Source organism: Limanda limanda, chromosome 22 (assembly GCF_963576545.1).
Source record: "Limanda limanda chromosome 22, fLimLim1.1, whole genome shotgun sequence".
In the NCBI taxonomy this organism is placed as follows: domain Eukaryota; kingdom Metazoa; phylum Chordata; class Actinopteri; order Pleuronectiformes; family Pleuronectidae; genus Limanda; species Limanda limanda.
In genome coordinates, this window is record NC_083657.1 from 5,409,292 (window position 1) to 5,423,538 (window position 14,247).

Below are 14,247 nucleotides of genomic sequence, written 5' to 3' on the forward strand. Positions count from 1 at the left end.
TTCTGTAGCACATTGTGTCTGGAGGTGTAATCAACTGGGAGACAGAAACAAGGAATGTGGTAGTCTCAGATCTCAACTACATAAAGTACTCTGTACTACACCCTAAAACTTTTAATGATTTTTAAAGTACAAACAGACTCACACACAGACTATCACACACACACACAAGTTGCCTCCCTCTGAAAACATCTGTTTTCATGCCAATTCTCAAGTCAATAATTTAGGATTATGTGTGTTCATACAGTGAGTTCCATTCAGGGTGTCGTTCATATGTACAAAGCCAGGAAAAAGTTAAAGGGAAAAAAGGAACAAGCTGGCAAAGAACAAAGAACAGGATGAAATAATATTCTGTTTCAAACAAGCCCAGACAGCCTCCTTCTGTTTTGTTGGAATCGAACTAAAGCAGATGTTGTTCGTGGATGGTAAACACAACCAGACATCAAATCTCAGAACACTTAGTTCAAGCCAAAGGGTTTTTCTTGGCCCTGTATATGGAGAATGTCAAGTTCTTAAAGTCTACTTTTCACTAAAATGATTCTCGGTTCCTGTCATAAGCTGTTACCTGATTTTAAAATTGTAAAGTAGACTTAAATCAAGTTTCTACTTTATAATATATATCTATATTAAGACATTTTCAATTTGTAAAAGTGTGTAGTTAACAGTGTTTGGAGATTTGAACCTGGTTTGTCAGATGTCAAACAGCACCCACTTCCCAGTCCGGTTCAGCACCATGGACAGCTCCATAGCTCCAGCACAACTCATACAAGAAGCTAAAGACACAGAAATGAGGACAGATGTTATGTGAAGGGACAGAAGACAGGCTTTACTTACTGGGTGTTTTGCAGAGATTCTTCCAGTCACAACGCTCGTCTGGTACCATGTAGAGGAAATGTAGTTCTGATGGGTTGTTGAGAGAGACAGAGTCAGATACCAAAAAACATCACATAGAGACTTTTGCAGCTTTTTGAGGCACAAAATGAACATTCTGCCGACCACAATTATAATATTATCACAGAATATATATCAGAGAGTGATCAGATTGTTTTCATATCGCTGATTCCCATCCAGTTCAGCCTGAACACAGCTGCGATCCCCATCATCTGATTGTGCTGTTGGACCGGGCAGAACTCAGCGGTGCCATGCGACCGCCTGAGGCCGGTTTGATCAGGCTGTTTACAGACTGTGGAGCCAGTCACATTGGTGCAATTTGCAGGTCCTACGACAGCACTACTGTGCTCAGGCCTGCTGTTATGGGATGGAATAGAGACATCTGGTTGCAGCCAAATGTATGAACCTGACAACTGGGAAACTATGGTGTGAAACTGAGCAGTAGAAAATAAATTGACTTTGGGCGATGATGGCAGTGTAAACAGCTAATTGTGCGCCAATAACTGCCAAGTAACTTTAATCACATATTGCAGAGTCACTTTTAAATACAAAAATGACACAACACATATTTAATGTCTAGGTTATGAGTAATATTTATATGTGGTTTTGTTATCTGCACCCAGAGAACACTCCACCACCAAATGAATCACCACCACCAGAAGCCAAACAGGTCTCGAGTTTGCCAGACAGGCTCATTTGCAGAGTTGAGTAAGCACAGATTGACAAACACAAGCTGCTGCACACTTTCAGAGTCGAACGAATCCCACATAGAGCGACACCCAGACAGAGTGCCACGGTTCTCTCTGCCAATTCAAAACAACAAGATGGGTTTTGTCTGGTAACGTACAAGCACTGTTCTTGTGCAATAAAGCAGAACCAAACTGGGAGTGAAGAAAAACAAAAGCTGTTGTGTCTGTGTTGCCTGAAGTGAGCACTCAAGTTTTGATTTGATTGTCTTGTTTTTCGCTGTTTCAGCCGCCAGAAGGAAAGATGAAAGGATTTCAAATCTCACAGAGAACAATGCAGGGATACAAAATTGTGAAATATCCTGTAAGTTAGAGTGTGCAACTTTTGACATTTGTATATTTTAGATTATCCATTCACAGCTTTGTCATAAAACTGTCATGAAAATCTCACCTTGCTCATCATGCATGAGAGAATCCCATCAACAAAAGTGGACTTGATCTTGTGAATCTGGGGATAAAAATAGAAACATTTTAGAAGTAACACAGAGGGTAGGTGATGGAAAGAACTGAAAAGGGTCCTCTTTTATTTATGAATCAATTGTTACACACACTAGCTACCACGCAAAAGATCTGGATAAGACTTGAATGAGCAAAGAAACCCGTCGACACGTGAATGAAAAGCAGTTTAAACATGACTCACCTGTCTGTACTCCAGAATGAGCTTTGGAAGAGGATGCAGGTCCTGAAGCTGCAACAACTACAACACAATAAGACAGAGAAAGATACTGAGTAGGAAGAAATTGGTCATTTAAGAGCTCAGTAGGAAATCTTTAATAGGTCTTATTACTGTTTAGCAAATGCTAAGAAATAAAGGTGTGGCAGGATATGAATTGAGAGTGTTTATGTGAGTGTGTGCCTTTGGATTCATCTATGTGAATGTGTCAGTGCACAAACTGAAACTTCAAATCAGACTGAGCTGGTTTTCTCAGATGAAACCTTTGAGATTTGAGGATCAAACTGTGTGTGTGTGTGTTGTGTGTGTGTCGTACTGCAGCTTCTGATGTGGACTGCTGCTGTGTGCTGATGGTCTTTGGAAGTTTCTTGTTCTCGCAGAGCTCGTGGAGCCGCAGCTTCTCAAACAGGACCTTCAAACACAATACAGAGGCGGAGGTAAACAGTTCATACAGTATCCGGAGAATAGATGTACACATGATCCTATGTACACATGAAAGTATACACACTGTTCGTAGCTGAGTGCTGCTGTTGACCAGGAATATTTGTCCTGCTGCTCTGTGGGCCTCCTGCTCCAGCTGCTTCATCTTAATCTGTCGGAGGCGAGACAGACACAGAGATAGAACATTCAAGGTTTAGCGGGCAAAGTCAAACATGAGCTTGGATTAAGAAAATTATTTTATGAGTCGGTTAACTACGAGACAACCAGCAGCTCATTACAAGTCTGACTGGAGTAAAAACACTCTTTGTTAATAACTTGACAGGAAACCAAGGGAACAAGAGAAGAGAGAAAAAGGAACAAGAATAGAAAAAGAAAAGGGAGAAGAGAGGTTGAGTTGAGGTGATGAAATAAGAGACCTCAGAAAGAAAGAGGAGCATAGTGACTGAGTGGGGGAACGTAAGAGGGACGGAGACATTCTCAAGTGAAATGTTTGAAAAGAGTTGAAATATGATCCTAATGGCGCCTTGTGAAGATGGGAAAAAAAGGATGAGCGATGGAAAAACCCGAGACCCGGAGAAATTGAGGAGAGGAGTGAGCAGCAGAGGAGAGGAAAATGGCCGTGGCAACAAACAGACAGAAGTTAACCTAGTGAGACAGTTGGAGTGACAGAACTTGACAGCATGACAGGCCGAGCTGGACCGTGGCAGACACAATGAAAGAGCAATGAGGGAGAAGAGGGGTGGAGAGAGACAGATAAACAGTGGGATTGATAGAAAGAGACAGAGAAGGAGAGAAAGGGGGAAAAAGTCAGGGAGCTGGAAGACAAATGCCAAAATATGTACTTTCTCTGTCTCTCACTTTCTGCCCAGAGCAGGCTCCAGACGGCCTCATCTATATTGAATGCTCGCCTCTTAGTAGTGAGTGTAAGCAACAATCACACACACACACACACACACACACACACACACACACACACACACACACACACACACACACACACACACACACACACACACACACACACACACACACACACACACACACACACACACACACACACACACACACACACACACACAGATAGAGAGGGTAAGGCAGTGGATTATGGATAAATATTTGTTCTGTTTTTATTTGGTCCTTTCAGAAATTCGTGCAGGAACAACCAATGCTGTATTATCACACACTGAGGTCTAGTGTTTTCCACTCCCAGCTTTTTTAGTTAGGCATCAATTAAGGTATTGGAGAACTTAACAAGGTGCAACATCCTCTGTTCTTAACTCTCAGCAAAGAATACGGAAAACGAACAAATAAAACACTCTTGACAGGGAACAGCCAATATGTTGGATCATTACTTTCACTGAATTGCATCAAAGGTGTGGATATCCTTCATGTTGTTTTTATTCTGACATGTTTACAGAAGGATATCAATCTAATCTAGTCTGGATATTAACAACATCTGAAAACCCAGAGAGAAGTTGGAAGAGTGTTTTATAAGTTGATGTTTGCCCGACTGAGTTTTGAAAATGGTTGTGTTGTAAACAAACGAGGACATGAGGGTGTTTGTGAGATGCAGCGTGACAGACAGGAGGGATCATCTCCTTGGTCTCAGACAGGTGAACCTGACAGCTCAGAAAGAAAGAAATCCAACAAGACAGAGTGGCTGTGACTGCGCCAACAGACACATATTACACAATCACAAGCACACGCGAATGCATACACACAGACACACACACAGCTCTGCAGTAGTCTGCAAAAACTTCAGTGCCTCTGTGTGTGTGTTGGCAGAGGCAGACAGTGATGCTCCTTCCTGCGGCACAGCCTCTTGAAGGAAAGAGACAGACTCTCCTTCCTATTTATAGCAACACGAAAAGACACCAGCGCTCTCTCTCTCTCCACCGTGACACCCCTGCTGCCCTGTGCAAGAGTTGTGAGTGTGTTTAAGAGTAAGTGTGCGTTTGTCTATGACCACCCCCCAAAACTGATCTATGTGTATAACATCTGTATTCTGTCTTTCCTTGTGTGAATATGATCACTCGTCTCTTTTATCTGTAAGTAAACAGGACAGGTCCCCGGAGGACATCCACCCACCGCATCGCTAATTCTACCCACAAGAAAGAAAAAGGGAGACATTCTGTGTTTCCACATCCTCCCACTGTTTTGCTCCCATCTGTATGAATGCAGCAGCTGTCTCCCGCACCGTGTTTCCAGCAGCCAAAATTAAATGTTCTGAAATGATGCAGTAAAAATCTGAGCTGACCCTGAACATCATAATTATACGCAGGCTAGAACAAAAAGTTAGAGTCCCAAGGAAGCCATTCCATTAAGTCTGACATAAACACAAGAAGGTTTTTACTTTGTGTGCCACATTTTCCTTTTCAGAACAAACATTTATGTGAAGATTCTTGTTTTATAACTACATTTTAGGGATTCTGGTTAATTTGTTATTTGCTGTTAATGTCAGCTGAAGACTGTTCAATAAAGATTCTGTGAAATGCCATTATCTCCAAGTCTTTTCATACACTTCTCCTGCTTAATTGCTGTGTTCTGGTGGGAAATCAACATTAACCACAAGGCGAATGCTGTTAACTCCTGGTTGCAGTAGATAAGTGTGTCTCCTCTGCCAGCAGCCATGTGGAAAAATCCCCAACAGTGTTTCTGCTCTGATTATTAATAACACTGAAATGATAAAGCAGGGGTGTTTCTCTGCGGTGATGATCGTCTTACCCCCAACAGGTCTGACAGTCTCTTCAGAGCCTCCTTGTCCACGTGGATGTGATGACTCTCCATGGCTGAAACAACACAAGCAGACGTTCACTAATCCACAAAACTCAGTGAACCAATGAAAATAAAGTTAAAAGCTGGTTACATTCAATGAAGAAACCTGGGTGTTAAAATAAACAACAACAGTTTGTTGAGGAGAACATAGAAGTCCTCACCTGCCAGGACAGGGATCATGTTCAGCTCCATGTCGGAGTAAAGCTCCCACAGCTTCTGGTTCTGGACACACAAACAGTCAGTACAGTAATCTGTGTCTTCTGGATGTACACGTGTGTTTGTGTACATTCACTCACCTGCAGTTTAGAGCATAGCTCCATGTTAAGCCAGAAGAGGGATGAGAGGCTGGAGATGATCTGAGAAACCTGAGAGTACGACGGACAGACAGCGATAGAAAAAGAGAGTAAATGGAGAGGAGCAGGATCTGTTAAGCTCTCTTAGTGGATTCACTTCCTCTTTGTGTTCAGGGATGCATTGATGGCCCAGGTACAAAGAAGTTGGGGCTTTGTGGTGTTCCAGCTGTCTTTTAAATGTGGATTCCAGCCGCTGTCTATTAATTCGAACAGCGGGCTGAAGTACTGACTTGTTTAAGTGTCCTTCAACAAGAGCGCCTGGACTAGCATATACCAAGCTGACAGTGAAACCAGTGACCTTGCTTGGATTCCCAGTTGAACCTACCCTCTTTGCACCCAGGGCAGGTGTTGTTCTGGGTGTTTTGCAGTGTTTATTGAGAAGATCTTGGAAGCAAGAGGAGGAATCTGCAGGATCCAGCAGCCAACCTGACACCTGTGGGTCCTGGATACGACAGCCTGCCACTGCACAGAGGAAAGCTCTTTATGATACTGAACAGTTTTCAATATGTGCTGTGTACTGACAAGAGATCATCCTTTACCTTGTTTCGAGGTTAGTTCTCCTTTGTAAAACTGCAGAGCCGTACGAAGCAAATCCTTTGCTTTATAACACACCACCAGTTGACGTCTTGAAAGAACCTGTAGCAGCATATCCCTACACACACACAAGCTTTTTAAAGGATGCAAAAGCACAAATAGATGTACTGTAAACTCACACAACACACATGATCATATTCTCTCTCACATATCTCGATTACAAAGACCTAGTGAAGAGCTCCTGGCTCTGGAGGCTGTGTTGCTGGGCCCATGCAGGTGTTTGTTCAGACAGTTTTAAATAGACCAGGCTGTCGTTTGGCCCCAGAGAATCCTCCGCTGTGCTGAGGTCCAGATGCTCCCCGATCATCAGCACCAGGAGGCCACACACTGCTGGAGGGAGCTTCTACACCGAGGAGCAGAGAGGGGAAATGAAACGAGCAGACAGTCAATGAAGCAAATGGTAAGCATCGTTGTATTCATACATTTTTCTTGTATTACTTTATTGCAATTTTTTTTATTTTTTGTAACAATATATTTATTGAGTTTTACATATAAGAAACATACATTCCAACATTTATAAACACACAAACGTTTATGAACACCCCCAACCCACAATCAAACACTTAGGGTAAAGAAAAAGAGGCAGAAATTAAATAACTTAAATAAGATTAAATAAAATAATTAAAAAAAAAACATATATAAATATATAAGAATAAATGGAAGTAAATAAAGACATAATTATACAAATACAAAAAAATTTAATTCCAATCAATCAAATCAAAAGCCTAGATAAAATAACGTTCTCTTATTCATAATATTAGTTAGTTACAATTAATATTCATCCTATTAGGTGCTGCTATTTTATTCTGTTTCACTCATTAATTTCCACTTGGTCGCTTTCCAAAAATTGCATGAAGGTGTCCCATATTTCCTTGAATTTACTGTTTTTCTGGCTTAAGCATGTTTAAAAAAGCTTTGAAAGCAACTCCATTAATTAAAACAAATGTCAAATGTGCTACTTAATTCTACGTATGGATGTTAAGTGTTTTAATTCCATTAGACCAGTGTTTCCTAAGCTAGAGGTTGACACACTGAGAAGTGAGCTCACCTGCTCTGGGTCCAACTGTGTGGCTCCGTCCTGATACACCATAGTCAGAACCAGTGTCTTGGCTTGCTCTGCCTTCTCAAGCATCTGCGTCCTCTCGTTTGTGCTCAGCTTCCCAGAAGCCTTTACTCTTGGGTCGGACGTCAGGGTTTCAGTCTTCTTAACCCAGTCATGGGATGTTTTCGATCCATGTGTGTCATGGTCAGGCCCAGGATTGGCCCGCTTGTGCTGGGGTAGTTTGCGGGTCACAGAGGCTCGTTTGGAAACATTCCTGGTGGATTCCAACTTACTGTGCTTTTGTCGAGTTTGCTCTGGGACATCTGAGTGTGTTCGTACCTTTGTTACTTTTCCCTTTTCATGCCAAGGACTGTCCTTAGTCTGTGGTTGTGGAGGAACCACTGAATGTTCAGGGACGGAGGTATTGGGCCGGACTCCTCTTTCCCTTGCCTTTCCTTGTGAGGAACAGGGTGGTTTCCATTTTTGAAGACGCCTTGTTAGGCCGATTTTGGGAAGAGCTTTATCCTGTTGCTGAAGGGCTTCATGTTTCCTCTTCAGAGGGGAGGACAGGGAAAGACGATGCTGATGTAAATGAGTCTGGAGAGTAGAGGGTGGGTTGCAGTTTCCCAGTCTGTTTGGTTGTACTGCAGAAGAGGCCAAGCCCTGGACTGCTGAGGAGTTTCGTCCAGCAGCAAAAGGATTTACTGGACCCAGTATTGTCCTTGAGCTGGTCCCACTGAGGCTTGTATCGGTGGTCTATAAAACAGGTAAGAATAGAGATACTGCTGAGTCAGAGGGCACTTGTTCGTAATAGTTATGAATATTATGTTCCATTTCTGAGAGATCCCCCTAAATCTTACACTCTGGACCTTTGAGCATTTTCACCCGTGTGTAGGGCTGGTTAAAGACGAGAAAGTTCACAGGTGAGCAGGTGGATGAGCAAGAGAAAAAAGTTAAAAGAAAGAAAACAAAAATGATGTGATGAGAGGAGTTCTGAGTGTTTTCAGCCTCTGGCGCTGTGTCCCAGACAAAAACATAGACAGTCAGGACACTGCTCGTCTGACAAGTCACTCTCAAGCTGGGACAGGGTCACAGACGCAGACACACACCCACACAAATTCACCCTTATTTATTTTTCATTACACAAAAACACTGCCTGAATGACAATGAATATTTGAGACGACGCAATCCGTTTAGAAAGGGTTCGATGAACAGGTTAGATGCATGACTGTAAAGACAAATGGACGTAGACTCTGGGTCCAGAAAGAGACGCCAATGTAAAAGTGTCAGTTCTTTCTTGATTGAGTGGTACGACCCCACACAGGCCAGAGAAGAAGAGGACAGAGGAGACAAAAAGTTGCGGTGGTAGAAAGGTGAGAAGGAACAAGATGGACAGAAATTTGAGCTCCATTTCTGAAAAGCACATCCTCACCTCCCTGTAACCTTTCTAGCATCTCAAGAACACCTCCATTATTCATAACCATAAAGTCCCGTCTCTATTTATGCATAAGCGCTAAGTGCACACACATGCACTTGGGGATTTTCTTTTAAATCAAAATTGTGGGGTTTTCTGAGGACTTTTGTAGACTATGAGTTTTATGTATGGACACAGATATGTAGGATTCCCTGTGACTCAGCTCCCTGAGGAGAGTCTTCCTCATTTCCCAGAAAACACGACCCGTTTTCCTGCTGACGACGTCAACCCCCCCGGCTGCTGTGCTGCAGGATATAGATAGAAAACCGAAGCAGGGCCTGAAGTCCGGCTGCGGCTGAGGTGGAGCGTGAAGGAGTGAGTGTGTGAGGGGAGAAAGAGAGAAAATGGATCGGTGTGTTTCCTGCTGATCGTAGCAATACAGTGAAGTCCTGCTCCTCTTTCCATCTCTTCTTCTCCTTCGCCTCTCCCATTCCACTCTTTCTCACTCCCACACCTTCTTCCAATCTTCCTCTCCTTTACTTTAGTCCCTTTGCTGTTCCCTCTCTTTTTCTGCCAATATCCACCGTCGACTACTGTGTCAGGACTTTTTTTATTTTTTATGTTATGACTCAGTGGGGAACTATCCCTTGTCGGCGTTCTGCAGTACTGCCGACAGCACACTGTTTCGCACAAGCCAGATTGATTTCTATGTGCATCTGGGAAATAGAAGCCTAATCCTTTTGGATGCAGCGATTTATATTTCAGGACTTTTTGTGGTGTTGATGCTTTACCAACTGCCTCCACATACAGGGCTTACAGCAGTAGAGTGGGAGACGTATACAAACAGAGAAACATAAAGCGGTGTCAGTATTTTCTGTAGTCAGGGACTTTCTCCTCCAGTTTATGTGTCCCAGAAAAGATGAATTTGTAAAAAACGAATCTATAAAACATTGGATCTCTGCCTCGTGTTCGCCCCCATCTTGCTCACATTATGTATTTTAAATAAGGCAAATAATGTCTTAAACCCGTGACCTTGCTCAACAGACTTACTTGCCCGTTGCCATGGTGCAGATGGAGAAAGGACACGTTCACCTCTGACCCTCTTGCCTCACACTCCAGGGACGTCGGTGTGGGACAGCTCTCTCTCCCCGAGTCCTCTGCAGGGATGGAGGTAAGACCATTTCTATCCGATCATCACTTTTCAGACACATTCTCAATCGATGACGAGGCTCTGTTGTGTAAGCACGTGTTTGCGTAAGCATGTGTGGACGCTTGCACAGTGTGAGACCTCAGCGGTGCGAGACAGGACAAGGTCAGCCAACACTGACTCTGGCTGAGATCAAACTGACATTTTATTACCACACAACTTGTGTTGCTAAGTGTGTGTTTGCGTACGTGTGTGTGTGTGTGTGTTGACTCAGCATTGTCTCAGCTGCTGAGACTCAAGTTCCCTTCCTGCAGCTGAAAGGTGAGCAGGAACACAACATCTCTCATCAGTGCTGAGTCTCTTCAGCACTGCTCTGTCATCACCGCCACTCAGATTGAAAAAGAAAGATGGCCGAGAGCCACGGGCAAGATTTTTGGCACAAGTTCAAACACTCTAGCTCTGCTGCTTTTCCCCTTGAACCAGAAACTGGCACCAAAAACAATGCACACAATTTTGATTTTGAAGTAGTTTTGGGGCTTAATAATTCCACTTTAATCAAGTAATTTTCACTATAAATGAAACCCAAATATAAATGTATTATGTTTGCCTGACTTGATGCCTGTAAACGTTTTAACATTAAGAGTATCTTCCTGGCCTTTAATGTGATATTGGCACTTTTTCTGATCAAATATTCAAAACCCAAAACTCCACACACCCCTCCTCACTGATGTAACACAGCCCCAGGACTGGGACTTTGACCAGAAGGCCAGTGTTTAGTAATTCTTAGTCTCTTGATACTAAAAATGGGTTGAATAAATACTTAATCGTTGAGCTCTTTCAAGAGACCCTCATGTTTAATGAATTTCTTCATGTGGCTATTTGACCACATAAAGTGAAGAGGCTGGGCTGTGCTGCTGAGGTGCAACTCCTGCAGCATGTACATGGAAAAGTATTCTAGCACTCTCTAGTGGTGAGTAGTTGAACTATACATGAGTCAGAACTGTATAAACTCGAGTCATGCAGATACAAGTATTTGAGATAATCTAAAAGCAAAACCGAGTTCACCTCAGTGTATCCCTCATTTACATGTTACCTTTGCCAATAATGCATTTACCTGTAGTTGTCTCATCTTCCCTGTCCTTGTGAAGCATCACTGACTCATCTCTGTCCGTCCCCTTCTCTTCTGTCTTAGTGTCTCTTCTCTGTAACTCCCTCACTTCTCCACCATCTGTTTCAAACTTTACCTGGACATCAGATAGTATCTTTTCTGTCTCCATCTCATCTTCAGTCCCTGATTGAATTCCTGAATTAGTACTGCTCTCGGTTTCCACTTCAAATCCACTCTTCATCACTTCTTCTACTCTTCTCTCGGTGACTCTGTCCAGGTCTTCAGCAGTTGTGTCACACTGGATTAATGTGTTGGGCTCACATTGCATCACTGCTCCTTCTGGGTTCACTGTGTCTGTTCCCCTTTCTGGTCTACCAGTGTAACACCCCACTGGTATCTCCTTACTCTCAACGACAGGTGGTTGCTCAACATTTTTGACTTCAAGTGTATTAGGTTTGTACACAGCGTCATTATCTTCTTTCTGCCCTGACTCTGCAACCTCAGGATAACAAAGGAAGCTTTTGTCCATTTTACTTGGTGTAGATGCCAAGTTCCTCCCTAAACTGGTGATCTCAGTGGTTCCCAGTAGACGTCCTTTCATTTCATGTGGTGACCCTGTCTTATGTTGTAAGGTTGCACCCACTTGTACCGTCTCTTTATTCTTAACCCCATTTGCTGCTTTGTGTATTTCATGTTCACCATCTGTCATTTTTCCAGAAGCTGCCTCAGAGACATCCAGTGTTTGCTCCATATCTTCCTCCACATCTCCATGTCTCATCAGCTTGGGTGAATTTGAATAACAGCGTGTCTCTTGCCTTGTTATACAATGACTTGGAGGTAAAAGTGTCCTTCCAGTCTTAATTGTTTCAGCCTCTGATTGCAGATATAATATCCGCCCATCTTCTCCTCCACTAGTGTCCTCTTCAGTGAGGTCAGACAGAAGTTGCTTGCCCTTGAGACGAGTGTCTGAAGCTACAGCGTCTTCTCGCTCATTTCTGGGGATGTTCCAGCCTTTTGCATCTTTCAGGGGACTTGACGTGCTATTATCTGTATCATAACTTGTGCTATGACAGGATGAGACTGGCTGATAAGCCCAAACAGGCTCCTCTTTATGGGTAACTGGATTTTCCACTGTGGCGAACAATATCTCATCAGGACTCCTATCGTCTGGAGAAAGACTGAGGATGAAAGATGGCCTGATTTCTTCTGTGTTGCTATGAAAGAGAAAAGAGAATTATTCTCTTTGCGTAACCAAAGTAACACAGTACATGAATACCTAAGAAAAAGTAGATAGACGCCTTTAAACTTAATAATTAAATACTTTAAATACTCATACTACTTACTCTCTCCACTGATGTTCAGAAAGCCTCCCCGGTATTTGCAGAGACAGGTTGTATCTGTCTCTATGGGAGAAGGTTTCTGCCTCACACTGAATCGATGATGGAGCCTGGCTGGACTGGTAAGAAGGGGGTTTGGAGTGCTTTCTGTGGGAATAGGCCTGTGAGCACTGATAACGGGCTTCAGTCTGAGACGTCTCCCTTTGGAGTGGGGGATCCCAGCATGAGGAGGAGGAACAGGAGGCGGCCTGGGATGACAGGGAGCTTTCTGGAGTCTGTGAGCACTGATAGTCGGCTGAGGTCTGAGAGATCTGCCTCTCACTGGAGGAGTCATGTTGAGACACCTGGCGTCTGGACCATGGCCTGGATTGTAACAGGGGAACAGGGGCTTAACTTCACTTCTCATATTTAACACTTTCATAAAGAGCATTCAGGATTAGGATTTGTTATGGTATTAGCATATTAATAAGACTTTAACAGCTCAAATATATTCCTTTTTTGCGATTTTAGTATAATTTAACCAAATACTGTGATTAAAAAAATCCTCTGCTCTTGCACTTTAATAAAGTGTTAAACTGCTAATGTTTGCCATGACTGTGCAGACTGGGATGCCGCCGCAATTCTCCACTCTGGAAAACCACAAGTGTAACATTTACTGGCAAAATGGAGACGTTAACAGAACCCAAGTGCATGTGAGGACAACTGTGTAAAGCCTTTGCTTCACTTGATCTGATTTACCGATCTGTGCCTCTGTCTTTTCTCTCCTTGTGATTCATGTTGCTGCTGCTGCTGCTGCTCTGGACCCAAGGCTCCCTCTGGCTGTCATAAAACCTCTCCACTACCACACACACAACATGGGGAAGAGATATATAAACTGCAAGGTAATAACAGAGAAGCGAAAAATGTAAATAATACATATTCAGTGTCTACTTGAGCAGCAGAAACATTAAAAACTAGTCTGACCTGTTAATGCTCCATCATGTATCCTTCTTTCACACTTTATACATAAAAAACATGCCCACAAAATGAAGTTGCACATTTTCTAATAAATAGAATATATAAGAAGTTCAGTACTGTCAAATATACTGTATTTATGTGCACTTTTAGAGTCTCATCCGCCACTCACAACGCTTTAGTACAAGTACCCATTCAAACTGCACTTCTATACAAAGAACCTTTTCAATCACACACCATTCATACACCGCCAGGAGCTAATCAGACACCCGAGGACACTTTGCAAACTGGAGGATCCAACCACTGACCTTCTGGTTAGTGGGAGACCGTCTGTGATTGTCATTTATCAAGAATAAAGAATTTTGTTTAACTCCACAAAACCTACAAAAGGCTAAAAGTAACACTCAGTATCTCATGTTATAGGATATCATTTAAAGTATAAAGTATGTTACTTGGCTATAATATTATTTCCTACTGGATTCAAAGAGGCCAATCAAAGCATAATGTTAAATCAAGTAGAAAATATTAATTGGAATAGCACTAACAACAGCAATGACATGAATAATATACATGTTATGTTTTCTTATCCATAATATACCAGAAAACGCTAAAGTAAGATTTACTCTAATTGTGTCCTGACTGACTTGGCCTGTGATTGTTGGAGTTACGCTGGGTCTGCAGAACAGCCAGAATCTTCTGGGCCGCCTGGGACAGAGGTCCAGAGTACAACCTGCAGCTAGACTGCTCCATCTCCACCCTATCAGCACAACTGCTA

At 42.8% G+C, this 14,247-nt stretch overlaps 1 protein-coding gene across 1 annotated transcript in view; it reads right to left on the reverse strand.

Annotated features, from left to right (window-relative positions):
• The window catches only part of poln (polymerase (DNA directed) nu), a 36,998-nt gene extending 25,489 nt beyond the window's left edge, over nucleotides 1-11,509 (reverse strand). Inside the window, exons 1-14 of the mRNA XM_061066667.1 lie at nucleotides 11,188-11,509; nucleotides 9,977-10,083; nucleotides 7,519-7,743; nucleotides 6,638-6,813; nucleotides 6,416-6,528; nucleotides 6,202-6,338; nucleotides 5,820-5,888; nucleotides 5,685-5,745; nucleotides 5,473-5,537; nucleotides 2,816-2,899; nucleotides 2,624-2,719; nucleotides 2,275-2,331; nucleotides 2,026-2,082; nucleotides 832-897 (exon numbers count right to left, since the gene is read on the reverse strand). Of these exons, the coding sequence (XP_060922650.1) occupies nucleotides 832-897; nucleotides 2,026-2,082; nucleotides 2,275-2,331; nucleotides 2,624-2,719; nucleotides 2,816-2,899; nucleotides 5,473-5,537; nucleotides 5,685-5,745; nucleotides 5,820-5,888; nucleotides 6,202-6,338; nucleotides 6,416-6,528; nucleotides 6,638-6,813; nucleotides 7,519-7,743; nucleotides 9,977-10,083; nucleotides 11,188-11,509 (1,635 nt within the window). The remainder of the gene's footprint in view (nucleotides 1-831; nucleotides 898-2,025; nucleotides 2,083-2,274; nucleotides 2,332-2,623; nucleotides 2,720-2,815; nucleotides 2,900-5,472; nucleotides 5,538-5,684; nucleotides 5,746-5,819; nucleotides 5,889-6,201; nucleotides 6,339-6,415; nucleotides 6,529-6,637; nucleotides 6,814-7,518; nucleotides 7,744-9,976; nucleotides 10,084-11,187) is intronic.
• Between the last annotated feature and the right edge of the window lie 2,738 nt (nucleotides 11,510-14,247).